Here is a 13,687-nt window from a genome sequence, read left to right on the forward strand (position 1 = left end):
GATTAAAATAATGTCTGTGTGTGTGGGAAATCATGTCTCACAAACTTAATTGAGTTTTTTGAAGAAGTAACAAAGAGGATTGATGAGGGCAGAGCGATAGATGTGATCTATGTGGATTTCAGTAAGGCATTCAACAAGGTTCCCCATGGGGGTCTGATTAGCAAGGTCAGATCGCACAGAATACAGGGAGAACTAGCCATTTGGATACAGAACTGGCTCAAAGGTAGAAGACAGAGGGTAGTACTGGAGTGTTGCTTTTCAGACTGGAGGTCTGTGACCAGTGCTGTGCCACAAGGATCGGTGCTGGGTTCACTACTTTTCATCATTTATATAAATGATTTGGATGTGAGCAGAAGAGGTATAGTTAGTAAAGTTGCAGATGACATCAAAATTGGAGGTGTAGTAGACAGCGAAGGTTACCTCAGATTACAATGGGATCTTGATCAGATGGGCCAATGGGCTGAGAAGTGGCAGATGGAGCTTAATTTAGATAAATGTACGGTGCTGCATTTTGGGAAAGCAAATCTTAGCAGGACTTATACACTTAATGTTAAGATCTTAGAGAGTGTCACTGAACAAAGAGACTTTGTGAGTGCAGGTTCATTGTTCCTTGAAAGTGGAGTCACAGGTCGGTAGGATAGCGAAGAAGGCGTTTGGTATGGTTTCCTTTATTGGTCAGAGTATTGAGTACAGGAAGTGGGAGGTCATGTTGCGGCTGTACAGGACATTTTAATAAACTCATTTGCCATGACTACTCATTATATTAAAACATGTCATTATGTCTTACCTTGAAGATTATATCAGTGCAGCAGCCGCCCCGTTTTGGAATTTTGGATGCAATTCTGGTCTCCTTTCTATTGGAAGGATATTGTGAAACTTGAAAGGATTCAGAAATTATTTACAAGGATGTTGCCAGAATTGGAGAATATGAGCTATAGGGAGAGGCTGAATATGGCTGGGGCTGTTTTTCCTGGAACGATGGAGGCTGAGGTTTATAAAATCATGAGGGGCATGGATAGAATAAACAGACAAAATCTTTTCCCTGGGTTGGGGGAGTCCAGAACTAGAGAGCATAAATTTAGGGTGAGAGGGGAAAGATTTAAAAAGGGACCTAAGGGGCAACCTTTTCATGCAGAAGATGATGTGTGTATGAAATGAGCTGCCAGAGGAAGTGGTGGTGCCTGGTATAATTACAACATTTAAAAGGCATCTGGATAGTTATATGAATAGGAAGAGTTTAGAGGGATACGGGGCGGCTGCTGCACTGACTTAATCTTCAAGGTAGGACATAATGACAAGTTTTAATATAATGAGTAGTCATGGCAAGTGAGTTTATTAAAATGTACAAACCTACTACATATTCCAATAGGCCCATAAATACCAACCATTATACAGTGGTGCAAACTGCAATCTGCAGAATAAAAAGGAAAATTTTAATTAGGCACAAGGTTAATTTAAGAATAATATTGAAATGCACATACTAACTCAATATGTAGCTAAATGTTTATTTTAAAATGCTAGTCCTTCTTAATTTTAATTTGATGTAAAATGCAAAAAGCAACTCACAGTTTTGAATGGTCTGGAGGGTGCCTTGGTAGAGCTGCATTTGCCTTTGTATTGAGGCCGCCGGATGTTCTGCCAATTGAACCGGAAACTCAAAGTTCAGCTAGTTATCGTTTATTGATAAATCATTAATATCGTGATGACAATACAAAAATAAGTTATCATAATTCATAACATTGTTATAGATTCTCATTCTAATAAAAATGAAGCATAACATTTAAAAATGCATAAAGAACTTTCAGTATGCAAATAATTATATTAAGTTGCAAAATGCAGACCTCTATAATTTGCAGAATAATACTGAAACATTTACTGCTCTCTATAATTTGTATTAAAGTCTATAGATCATAACTTACAGGAGTCCATTAAATTCTCAGTTATTTACATAGCTTTGCAAGTTTTGTAAAGAAAGACATCGGATTGTTTCAAAGCCTTTTCATTCCAGGTGTCCAGGACAAAGGTGTCTTTTCTCCTTAATTCCATCACACATTTACTTCTGTGTGATTGTGGGAAGATGTAGTGGCTATGAGAAGTGGAATGTCAGAGTTTTCTCACAAAGCTCAGACAGAACTTTTCCCATCTTTCAACAAGTGAATACATGCTCACTTATATGATAATACACATTCCCAGCAACCACCACCACTAGTTAAATACTTACAGGCTCTTCAGAGTCACTGCTTCATGGCTCACTTCTTGTGCCACATATTACTTGAGAATGCATTTTCCTCTGATAATTAAATAGCGACATCTGAAACCAAGCTGCTGAGTATCGTTTGGGTTGTTCTGCAATTAGCAGACCAGTATTGTGAACCAATACTTACATACAATGGATGCTGAAACTCAATTGTGTGACATTTTGTCGACTTTCATACTCAAAAATCTTTTGCAAGCCCCCATCCCTTCCCCATCTTTGAAATCGCCTCCAATCCAACAACCTTCTTCAAAATACTCTTTAAACCAACCTGTTTGACCAAGCATTTGCTGCATGTCGTAATAACTCCATATAATGCTTGGATTAAAATAATGTCTGATATTATGAGGGCCATTTAATTGTCTTCAAGATGCTATATACAGATGCTTCTCCACATCAATATTATTACTCAAGTTCTGAAGAGTCTCTATAATCATATGTACTTTTGATGGTTATAGGGAAGGTGGATGAAACGGAGGGAAGTTGTCCAACTGGGATAATTATGATGAACTTTCTAACATGTTTATTTTTAATTCAAAATTCTTCCAGCCAAATTATCCACCACGTTGATGTAAACATTTCAACAAGCTGTTTTATTCTGGCAGAATAATCAAATGACTCAGTTACACAACTCCAGCAACATTCACAGTGCTAATGTAACCAGGGATCCAGACAATAAATCCAGCCAGTTCATCCAAGAAAACATTGCTCAGTTTATGAGCACCGTACAAATTATAGTGGGAGTAGTCATTCCCACCAGCAGCTTCTGCGATTTTGTATCAGCTTTATCAGCACAATTTGTCCAAGAGCAACTGAAACAACACAAAAAAAGCAAGGAATTTCGGTGTTAATTATGACCAGTGTAAATCAAGTTTTTCTGACCTCTTCTCCAGGTTTAAAAACCAGGACTGGATGGTGTCCCTCTCCACAAAAATGGCCAGATCCCCAGATGAAAATAATAAGGATGGTGAGTTTTCTTTAATTGCGAATCATTGAGAAAACTCTTCACAATGAGCTGGTAGTTTTTAATGCACAGGCACAAGTTGGCTCATTTTAAAAGCTTTTAAATATTAAAATAAAATTGTTTTACCAAAGAAACTGACTTACCAGTTAAGCCAGTAAATGCTTTGTTTTCACTGATTTTTAATCAGGAAACATTAATTTAAGATGCGCATTTTAGTGATAAACCCATTGATCAAATTACACCAGATTATTACTTTTTAATTTATCAAAAGAATATTCTACAAAGCAAAGTTAAAAATTGTGTTCTCTAACTGCAGCCCAATATCACTGGTTCATGGAAGATTTTACCTGCATGGTAATGAAAATGAGTTTGCGCTGAAACTTAAACCATAACTTCACTTTAGAAATTGGTATGTCTTACTAGCGATGCCAAAAAGATAATACAGCATTTCAGAAATTCTACTTTGAGCTGTACTGGTTGGAGGACTGTGAGGACAGATTGGTGAAGATGGAGTCCTTTCTTAAGACCCTGGGACCTTCCAGGAGTAACTTCAGAGCAGGCGTCTTTTCTGAATGCCTGACAATCCAAGAAATACAGGAGGTGGTGAGACAGCTCCAGAGTGGCAAAGTGCCCGGCCCAGATAGATTTCAAAGTGAGGTTTACAAGGAGTCTATAGATACGTTGAGGGGGGGGAACAGGGCACTGTTGGATATGTACAATTACTGGTACAGTCAGGATTGCCTCCCATCCTCTGAGAGAAGCAAATATTTCTCTTATTCTCAAGAAAGGGAAAGTGCTACAGGATTTCACTTTGTACAGGCCCATACCATTACTAAATGTGGATTTTAAATTCTGTCAAAAATGCTGGCATTGAGGTTGGAGACGGTTTTGCCCTTCATTGTAAAGGAGGACCAGACAGGTCGTAGCTCTACTAATAATATTAGACTATAAAACACGGGTCGATTCCGGGCCTGGTAGTCTCTCTGGATGCAGAGAAAGTGTTTGACTGGGGTGAGTTGCCATACTTCTTTTATGGCCTGGAGCAGTTTGGTCTTGGAGGGGTTTTTGCCAGGTGGGTGGCAGTGTTATATAGTGACCCGAAAGCAGTGGTTCTCATCATTGGTATAAGGTCGGACAATTTGAGTATCGGCGGGGCAGCTGACAAGGGTGCCCTCTCTTGCCATTATTATTTACATTGGTGATTGAACCACTGGTAGAGGCCATCTGGAGGGATCCCAACATAATTGCCCTGGAGGAAGGATCAGGCAGGCATATGATCAGCCTTTACACGGATGACGTTCTTCTCTTTTTAACTGATCCAATTTCATCTGTGCTCCATTTAACACAAGTGATTCATTTATTTCATTCATTTTTGGGGTATAAAATTTAATGAAGTCGGAGGCCACGCCTGTGAGGGGACCTTACTAGATGTCCAATCTTGGGGTGGTCACAGGGAGGTTTCCTGTATTTAGGCATTTTTATCACCCCGGCCTTTAATCAATTATATAAAGCTAAATTTATGCAGTTGCTTGAGAAGATAAGGCAGGACCTTCAGCGCTGGAAGGATCCTCCGATGCCCCGGTTGAGTAGAATACGTCTGGTCAAAGTGAATGTTCTTCCTTGTTTATTATATCTCATGCGAATGCTGCCTTTGATGCTGTCTAGGCAAGCACTACGGAGGGGAGACTGGACGCCTCCTAGCAGAGCGCTTTAGGGAACATCTGAGAGACACCCGCACCAAACAACCACGCCGCCTTGTAGCCCAACATTTCAACTCCCCCTCCCACTCTGCTGAGGACATGGAGGTCCTGGGCCACCTTCACCTACGCTCCCTCACCACCAGATGCCTGAAGGAAGAACGCCTCATCTTCTGCCTTGGAACACTTCAACCCCAGGGCATCAATGTGGATTTCAACAGTTTCCTCATTTCCCTTCCCCCACCTCACCCTAGTTCCAAACTTCCAGCTCAGCACTGTACCCATGACTTGTCCTACCTTCCCATCTTCTTTTCCACCTATTCACTCCACCCTCCTCCCAGATTTATCACCTTCATCCCCTCCCCCACTCACCTATTGTACTCTATGCTACTTTCTCCCCACTCCCACCCTCCTCTAGCTTATCTCTCCACCCTTCAGGCTCTCTGCTTTTATTCCTGATGAAGGGCTTTTGCCCGAAACGTTGATTTTACTGGTCCTCGGATGCTGCCTGAACTGCTGCGCTCTTCCAGCACCATTAATCCAGAAAGCACTACAGAGGCTTTACAATTGGCTTGGATCTTTCATCTGGCATCATAGGCGGCCTCTTATTAAGCTGGCCAAATTGCAGATTCCATAGAGGATGGGAGGTTTGGTTTCCCGGATTTTAAGAAATATCAATTGAGTTCCTTACTATCCTATGTGGCTGACTGGGCTGACCAGGACCCGCGGTCAATCTGATTGGACATCGAGACTTCCCAGGCAAGATGCCCCTTCATCAATTGGCTTTTTATGGACAAGATTCATTTAAGATGCATCTGGACAGATGCGTGAGTAGGTGGGGAGCAGAGGGATACAGATGCTTCGGAATTGGGTGACAGATTTAGACAGTGGATTTGGATCAGCTCATGCTTGGAGGACCGAAGGGCCTGTGCCTGGGCTGTAAATTTTCTTTGTTCTCTTTGTCCAAGATGAGGACTGTTATGGGCCACTGCAGAAATTCAATTGCCCTTAACACAGTTAAAGCAAGGAGAATGATGAGACAAGATTAAGGCAACTTACAAAAAACTTCTTTTCATTCCCATAGTAGGAACGTTAGGATTCTGGCCAGTGTCAATGGACTCTGGCTTTAAGCTCTGGGAGTCTAGAGGAGTCTCCAGTTTGGGAGATTTATTTGATGGGAAGTCATGATGTCTTTCAAGCAGCTGAGTCAGGAATATGAGCTATCCAGGAGGGACTTCTTTCATTACTTTCAGGTTAGGGTCTTTATGCAGAAAAAGACTACATTGATGGTTAGTGCCTATAGGTCAGATATGGAAAGAAGAGTGCTCGGTCTACGGGCGCTCTCTTGGTCAGCACCCTCTATCACTTGTTAGGAGGCAATGTTTCGAAGGACATTGAGCGACTGTGCGGAATCTAGACTCGGGAATTGGGGGTGGCAATCTCATCAGAGGTGTAGGAGGATATTTGGGAGAACATATGGAAGATTTTGATTTGTAATAGGAAGCAGGCTCTGCTACCGAAGATACTCCACAGGGCTCATTTGGCACCAGAGGGCATGCGAAAATTAAGACAGGAGTGTCCCCAATGTGCCCCAAATGTAAAACAGATGTTGGCACTCTTACTCATTGCATGTGGTCATGCCATAAGCTTCATAGGTATTGGGGTGCCATTGCAAGTATTTTGGAAGAGGTCTTCGGAATTGAGGTTAAGTTGGATCTAGTGTCTCTCCTTTTGGATTTGCCAAATCTCCCTTCTTTGGACATGCATGGGAAGAAACTATATAATATTCTTTCATTCTGTGCGAGGAAGAACATTCTCATCAGCTGGGTGTCAAAGAATCCCCCAGGACTCTCGGGGTGGTGTAGGTTAGTTATGAAGCACATCCCCCGGACTTCCTTACGAGTATAGTGCACCAGAACTGTTTTAATAGGATGTGGCAAACCTTTCTGAACTATATAGACGCAGACGTGTCGGCTATGTTGGTCAAGGCCTTTGTGTAGTCATGAAGGATGTGTCTGGCAGTCCGGGGGCCCCTGGGAGGAAGAATCCTGAACAAATACGGGTATACCTACGGATGCTCCCAGTGATGGGGGATTGCGCTAAGTGCGTTAACTTAACTGAATGCAATTTAATATACCTTGGTTTAACTTGGTTTAATTTAGTTTTTCTTTTAGTTATTTACTGAATTGCAGATTTTGTCATTTTTATTTTCTCTCTCCTAAGTGGTTTGTGGAGTATAGTAGTTTGTTTGTTTACTGTTATTGCCATTATATTATAAGGTTACTATTCTGTTTTGTAGTGATTTTGTATTTTTGTAAAAAAATTAAATTTTTTCTTAATATTTACAAAAACAGAAATTGGTATGCCTAGTTCTTCAAGTGCACTCAAAACAGAAATCCTACCTCATGCATGTGAATGAGTCTGAAGGCATTCACATTTGATCATGGGATGTGAGTGTGGTGGGCTAGGACAACATTTATTGCCTATTCTTAATTGCCATTGTGATATGACATATGTTATTTATATATATATATATATATATATATATATATATAAATATTGTGTATTATTGAGTCCAGAGTTATAAATTTGAACTAGTGACATATGGATTTTACAAAAGGATTTAGTGAATATCTTGGGAGTATTTCTGTAGCCATGGTGACTTCTTTTAATAACATCTTGGAGAGTAATGGGTTTTTCTTACATTGTTCACTTGTAAATTTTTCCCAAAGTAAATTGTTAGGCATCACATTCAATCTCAGAATGTCAGGTTTTGCTTTCTTTTGATCAGGGCAAACACCCATTGCTCGATTCTTAAAACATATTTTGTTTGTGCAATTCTGATTTAGGTGATGTTAAATTTGTAAGGCAGTCACTTCTGAGAAAGGGAGAAGTTGAAAATATATGACCTTTCCAGACCAGAAGTGTTTAGTTAAAACACTGAAACTGTGATTAGAGCAGAGAAGGCTTACGCTCAGTTACGTAACATACTAAGAAAGAAACTATCAGTTTCTCCTGACAAGGAACTGAAGCCACAGCTAAATCATATACTATATGGGATAGAAAAGGTCATTCTCTATGATGTTTGAGTACTGTAATGGGATTTGTTGGAGCTGATGAGATTACATTTTTACTGCATGTTTCAAGACCTTTATATATATAAAGTTTGCTTTTTTTCCTCTGTTATTTTGATTAGTAATCTTCTTGGAATTGATAAAGCCAAATTTGCAACAAGAAACTACCTCATTGAATCAAAAATAAAAATGAAATACTATCTCTCAAGCCAGATTTCAATCTGGAATCTTCGTTGGCCAGTAATGACATCAGCTAGGATCATCATAATTGAAAAGATGGTAGGGACCTGCATTTTTCAATCACAGCAGTCTATGTGGAGTGGGTACACCTACGATCAGTGAAGGGCCGCCCCAGGTTTGGACCAGTGACAGTGAAGGAATGGTAATATTGTTCCAAGTCAGGATGGTGCAAAGCTTTAGGATAATCTACAGAATGCATGATTCCCATGTGTCTGTTGGTCTTGCCCTTTTATATGGTGGATATATCATTGTTGGTTAATTGATGCCATTGCTGGGTGTTGCAGCCAGGGCAAAAGCAACACTGGTGACAACTGTGGTTCAAACAGTCACCAAATAACTTCCAATTTAAGGCTAAAAATGGGTAGGAATAATTTCATCTTGCCATGAATGTGTGTGTCAGAGTGGAGTTGCCTGGGCCAAGCTCGATATAAGTTGGAATATAGAAGTCAGCCTGTTGATATAAGAGAAGGGAGAGGGTTTTCCAGTAACCCATGCCTGGGGACAAGGGGCATTTGCACTGGAATGGTTTCCCTTTGCAAACTTAGTTTTTTTGATAAATGGAAAAAAATTAAGATTTAGAAACATAGCTGACACAATTATGAGTAGCATAATTTCTCAGTTCACTTTGCAGATGTGTTCTTGAGAATTCAATTTCAAGCGAATAGGGCTTTTCTTTTACAATCAGTATAAAAGCTGTAGTTGGCTTTCATCGATCCTTTGTTGTCAGAAAAACGCTGAAACATTAAACTCTTGAGGTGAAATACTACGCATGTGAAACTCATATTTGTAAATGATTTCTAACAATTAAGAATATTTTAATAAAATAAAAGAAATATGCCAACTCTTTTTACTGACTTATTACTTTCCCCCTCTCCTGTAAGTTAGCCCCGCTGTCGAACAAACTTGCCCCACTCTCTTCCTAACACTTTTCCATTCACCTAGCCTCTTGCTCACTGATTGCCCCATTAATGGACTCTTCTGCCCACTAACTCTCTCTCATTTGCTGACTGTCTCCTGCTCCATCTTGGTTCTATCCTGTTTGCTGATCATCCTGCTCATCAGCTTTCCACTCGCTGGCCTGCTGTGTTACTAGCCATTTTCTTCACCTGCTCACTTTTCATCCTCTCCTTCTTCTACTGCTAGGCGACTTTCCTGCTTCCTTCCCAACATGTTCTCCCTCTGCAACTCTCACCTGCTTCCAACTCTCTCACCTATTGATTCTCTCCCTCCACAACTCTCTTTCCTGTTCAAAGCCTTCCCACTGGCTGACCCTCCAATTTGCCAGCCTTTGGATTTCATTCTCTCCCATGCTTTTCCTAACACTCTCCCACTTGCTGACCTTCCCATTTGCCACCTCTCCCTCTCCCCAACTCCCTCCTGTTCCATTCCCAACTCTCTCCTATTAAATGACACTGCCACTGACCAAAACTGCTACTGGCTGACATCTTCCTACTTGCTTCCTCTCCTGCTCACTGGTTCCTTCTCCTGAATGCTTACAGTGAGGAAACAAGCAAGGGAGTCAGAATAGCTAGGAGTGTGTTTGAGATAGAAATGCAATACTGTTCCAATATCATTCCTAGTTTGCTGTTGCCATGTTACTTCGAACATGAGGTACTGATTTTGGGTGGGGGAGGGGGCGGTGTTGGTGGTGGAGGGATTCATCTTCACGATAAAGGCAGTGGAGACCAGACTGTTACCCTATAAGCTCATAACATTGCGTTAAAGTGGAGCTGAGATTGAGTGTTGACATTTTGTATAGAAAAGCAGTTACTTACAAAAAGACAAAGCAATGTTCAGAGCTGTGAAAGCTGCCACTAAAAGAATTTGAAGAGCGCAATGCAGATATAGGCACAGTGGGGTGAAGGGCCTCTTACTATGTAGTAAGCCATCTGTGAATATGTGAATTATTTAGCTCAGCTCATAGAATCCTGTGCAAATAGGAGATTGGATTGTATTTGACCTAAGGGATCCTTCAGTGAGAGCACACCCATTGAGAGAGGAGAAGCACACTCTCAGAAGAGTGATTAATAGTTGTAGAATTGCCAAGGTTGTAAATCTGAAGCTCCAGTACATTCATGGCAGAACATACTAGGCCTTTCATTATGTTGATTGACATTGCGGGTCCAAAGGGCAGAATAATCATGAATCAAGGGCAGAATGTAAATACTGCAGAGGACATCAAGCAAAAGGAATGAAGGCATGTCCAGTGTGGAAAACAGCATTTTCACTACAATAAACTGAATTATTTTACACACAGGTGTAAAAGTTAAAGTCACCATTGTCCGAGGGGACCAGAGCACTGCGGTCTCAGAGAGAGATTTAACCTGAGGGTCACCACACCTCAGGCAAGAGACAAGGTTGGAAAGTTGGGAAGATGGAACAAAGAACATTACAGCACAGGAACAGGCCCTTCAGACCTCCAAGCCTGCACCAATTCAGATCCTCTATCAAAACCTGTCGTCTATTTTCTAAGGATCTATATCCCTCTGCTCCTTACCCATTCATGTATTGGCCCAGATACATTTTAAATTATTCTACCCTGCTTGCCTCTACCACCTTCGCTGGCAATGCGTTCCAGGCACCCACCACCCTCTGTGTAAAGAACCTGCCATGCATATCTCCCTTAAACATATCCCCTCTCACCTTTATCTCATGACCCCAAGTAATTGAGTCCTCCACTTTGGGAAAACGCTTCTTACTATCCACACTGTCTATACCTCTCATGATTCTGTAGACCTCAATCAGGTCCCCCTTCAACCTCCATCTTTCTAATGAAAATAATCCTAATCTACTCAACCTTTCTTCATAGCTAATGCCCTCCATACCAGGCAGCATCCTGGTGAACCCCCCTGCCCCTCTCCAAAGTATCCACAACCTTTTAGTAATATGACAAACAGAACTACATGCAGTATTCCAAATGCAGCCAGACCAAAGTCCTATACAACCATAACATGACTTGCCAATTCATGTACCCAATACCCTGCCCAATGAAGGAAAGTATGCCTTATGCCTTCTTGACCACTCTATCAACCTGCATTGCTACCTTCAAGATAAGCAACGGACCTGAACACCTAGATCTCGCTGTACATAAATTTTCCCCAGGGCTTTTCCATTTAGTGTATCGTTTGCTCTTGAATTGGATCTTCCAAAATACATTATCTTGTATTTGCCCAGATTGAACTTCATCTGCCATTTCTCCATCCAACTCTCCAATCTATCTATATTCTACTACATTCTCTGACGGTCCCCTTCACTATCTGCTACTCCAGTAATCTTAGTGTCATCTGCAAACTTGTTCATGAGGTAACCTACACCTTCCTCCAAATCATTTATGTATATCACAAACAACAGTGGTCCCAGCACGGATCCCTGTGGGACACTACTGGTCACAGTTCTCCATTTTGAGAAACTCCCTTCCACTACTACTTTTTGCTTCCTGCTGTCCAGCCAGTTCTCTATCCATCTAGCTAGTACACACTGGACCCCATGCAACTTCACCTTCGCCAAGAGCCCACCATCGACAATCTTATCAAACGTGACATCTACAGCCCTTCCCTCATTAATCAACTTTGTCACTTCCTCAAAGAATTCTATTAAGTTGGTAAGATATGACCTTCCCTGCACAAAACCACGTTGCCTATCACTAATAAGTCCATTTCCTTCCAAATGTAAATAGATCCTGTCCCTCAGTATCTTCTCCAGCAGCTTCCCTACCATTGACATCAGGCTCACTGGTCTATAATTACCTGGATTATCCCTGCTATCCTTCTTAAACAAGGGGACAATACTAGCAATTCTCCAGTCCTCCGGGACCTCGCCCATATTCAAGGACGCTGCACAGATATCTGTTAAGGCCCCAGCTATTTCCTCTCTAACTTCCTTTAGTAACTGGGGATAGATCCCATCTGGACCTGGGGACTTGTCCACCCAACACTTTAGAATACCCAACACTTCCTCCCTCCTTATGCCAACTTGACCTAGAGTGATCAAACATCTGTGCCCAACCTCAACATCCAGCATGTCCCTCTTCTTGGTGAATACTGATGCAAAGTGCTCATTAAGAATCTCACTCATTTTCACTGACTCCATGCATAACTTCCCTCCTTTGTCCCTGAGTGGGCCAACCCTTTCTCTAGCTACCCTCTTGCTCCTTACATACAGCTTTCAGAGTGACCTCAGGGAACTGAACCCACACTGCTGGCATCACTCTGCATTGCAAATCAACTGTATAGCCAACTGAGCTAACCAACACAACTGTATGGCTAAAAGAAAGTAGGTACAGAATGCTGTTAGAGAGATATCCGCCCAAGATTCTGAGAAGCCATACAACAGATTCGTTCAGTCAGGTCAATTGGTGTGACACAGTTTGTAACAGTTGGAATAATGACTACAGAAGGAGAGCATCAGATTGGCATATTGGAAAGCCACTCCAAAATGGTGCAGATCAGGTCTGACACAATGGTATAGCAGAGGTCTTGACTCTAAGGACTGACTTGGCTCCATTTTATCTGTAACGCTAGAACAGATAGAACCAGAAATTGAAATATATAACCATATCGCCACCTACTGACACAACTACTATGAAAGATATTGTTATATTTGCATGGATAACAACTTACATTTCATAAAGCCTTTCTTGCAGTGAAACACGCCAAGTTACTTCAGAAAAATGATTATTAAACAAAAGTTGACAGCCAGGCACATCAAAATTTTAGCACATGTAAAATAAAGAAAATAAACTGGGCCTCGTCATAAGTATAATTTATCAATACAGATGATTATACTTGAAGATTTTGCAAAAACCTTTAAGGTTACATTAATCAACTGCAGCATTCTCTCAATGACTTACCTCTTACGAAGTTCTTTTGCCGCTGTTTTCTGATCCATTAATGGCATTTTTTCCCTGAGTCGATAATCGTCCTTAAAACTAATTTGAGACATGAATGCCTCTGATGTGGTGCTCCAGTCCTGCAACAAAAAAAAAGTCAGATTTTAATTTCATGTACTTCTTCTCACACTGAAGAAACTAGAAGTCCCACAAAATCTCCATTAAATCCCAACATTGACCAACAGAAAGGAACACAGGAGCACTGGGATGACCCACAGACTTGTGAGCCTATAATGTCATTCTGTTGGAACACCGCTGATCTGTATATTAAGCTGAAAATGAGTTGCTGGAAAAGCGCAGCAGGTCAGGCAGCATCCAAGGAGCAGGAGAATCGACGTTTCGGGCATGAGCCCTTCTTCAGGAATCCTGAAGGATTCCTGAAGAAGGGCTCATGCCCGAAACGTCGATAGATTCCTGAAGAAGGGCTCATGCCCAAAACGTCCATTCTCCTGCTCCTTGGATGCTGCCTGACCTGCTGCGCTTTTCCAGCAACACATTTTCAGCTCTGATCTCCAGCATCTGTGGTCCTTACTTTCTCCTGATCTGTACATTAATGTTGGTACTGCAACC

The 13,687-nt window shown here is 41.4% G+C and overlaps 1 protein-coding gene across 1 annotated transcript in view; it reads right to left on the reverse strand.

Annotated features, from left to right (window-relative positions):
• Positions 1 to 13,687, reverse strand: part of LOC132826119 (cilia- and flagella-associated protein 95-like) — a 35,616-nt gene that overhangs the window by 16,206 nt on the left and 5,723 nt on the right. Inside the window, exon 3 of the mRNA XM_060841771.1 lies at positions 13,079 to 13,197. Coding sequence (XP_060697754.1) covers positions 13,079 to 13,197 — 119 coding nt within the window. The remainder of the gene's footprint in view (positions 1 to 13,078; positions 13,198 to 13,687) is intronic.

The sequence above is a fragment of the Hemiscyllium ocellatum genome, chromosome 2 (assembly GCF_020745735.1).
Source record: "Hemiscyllium ocellatum isolate sHemOce1 chromosome 2, sHemOce1.pat.X.cur, whole genome shotgun sequence".
Taxonomy (NCBI): domain Eukaryota; kingdom Metazoa; phylum Chordata; class Chondrichthyes; order Orectolobiformes; family Hemiscylliidae; genus Hemiscyllium; species Hemiscyllium ocellatum.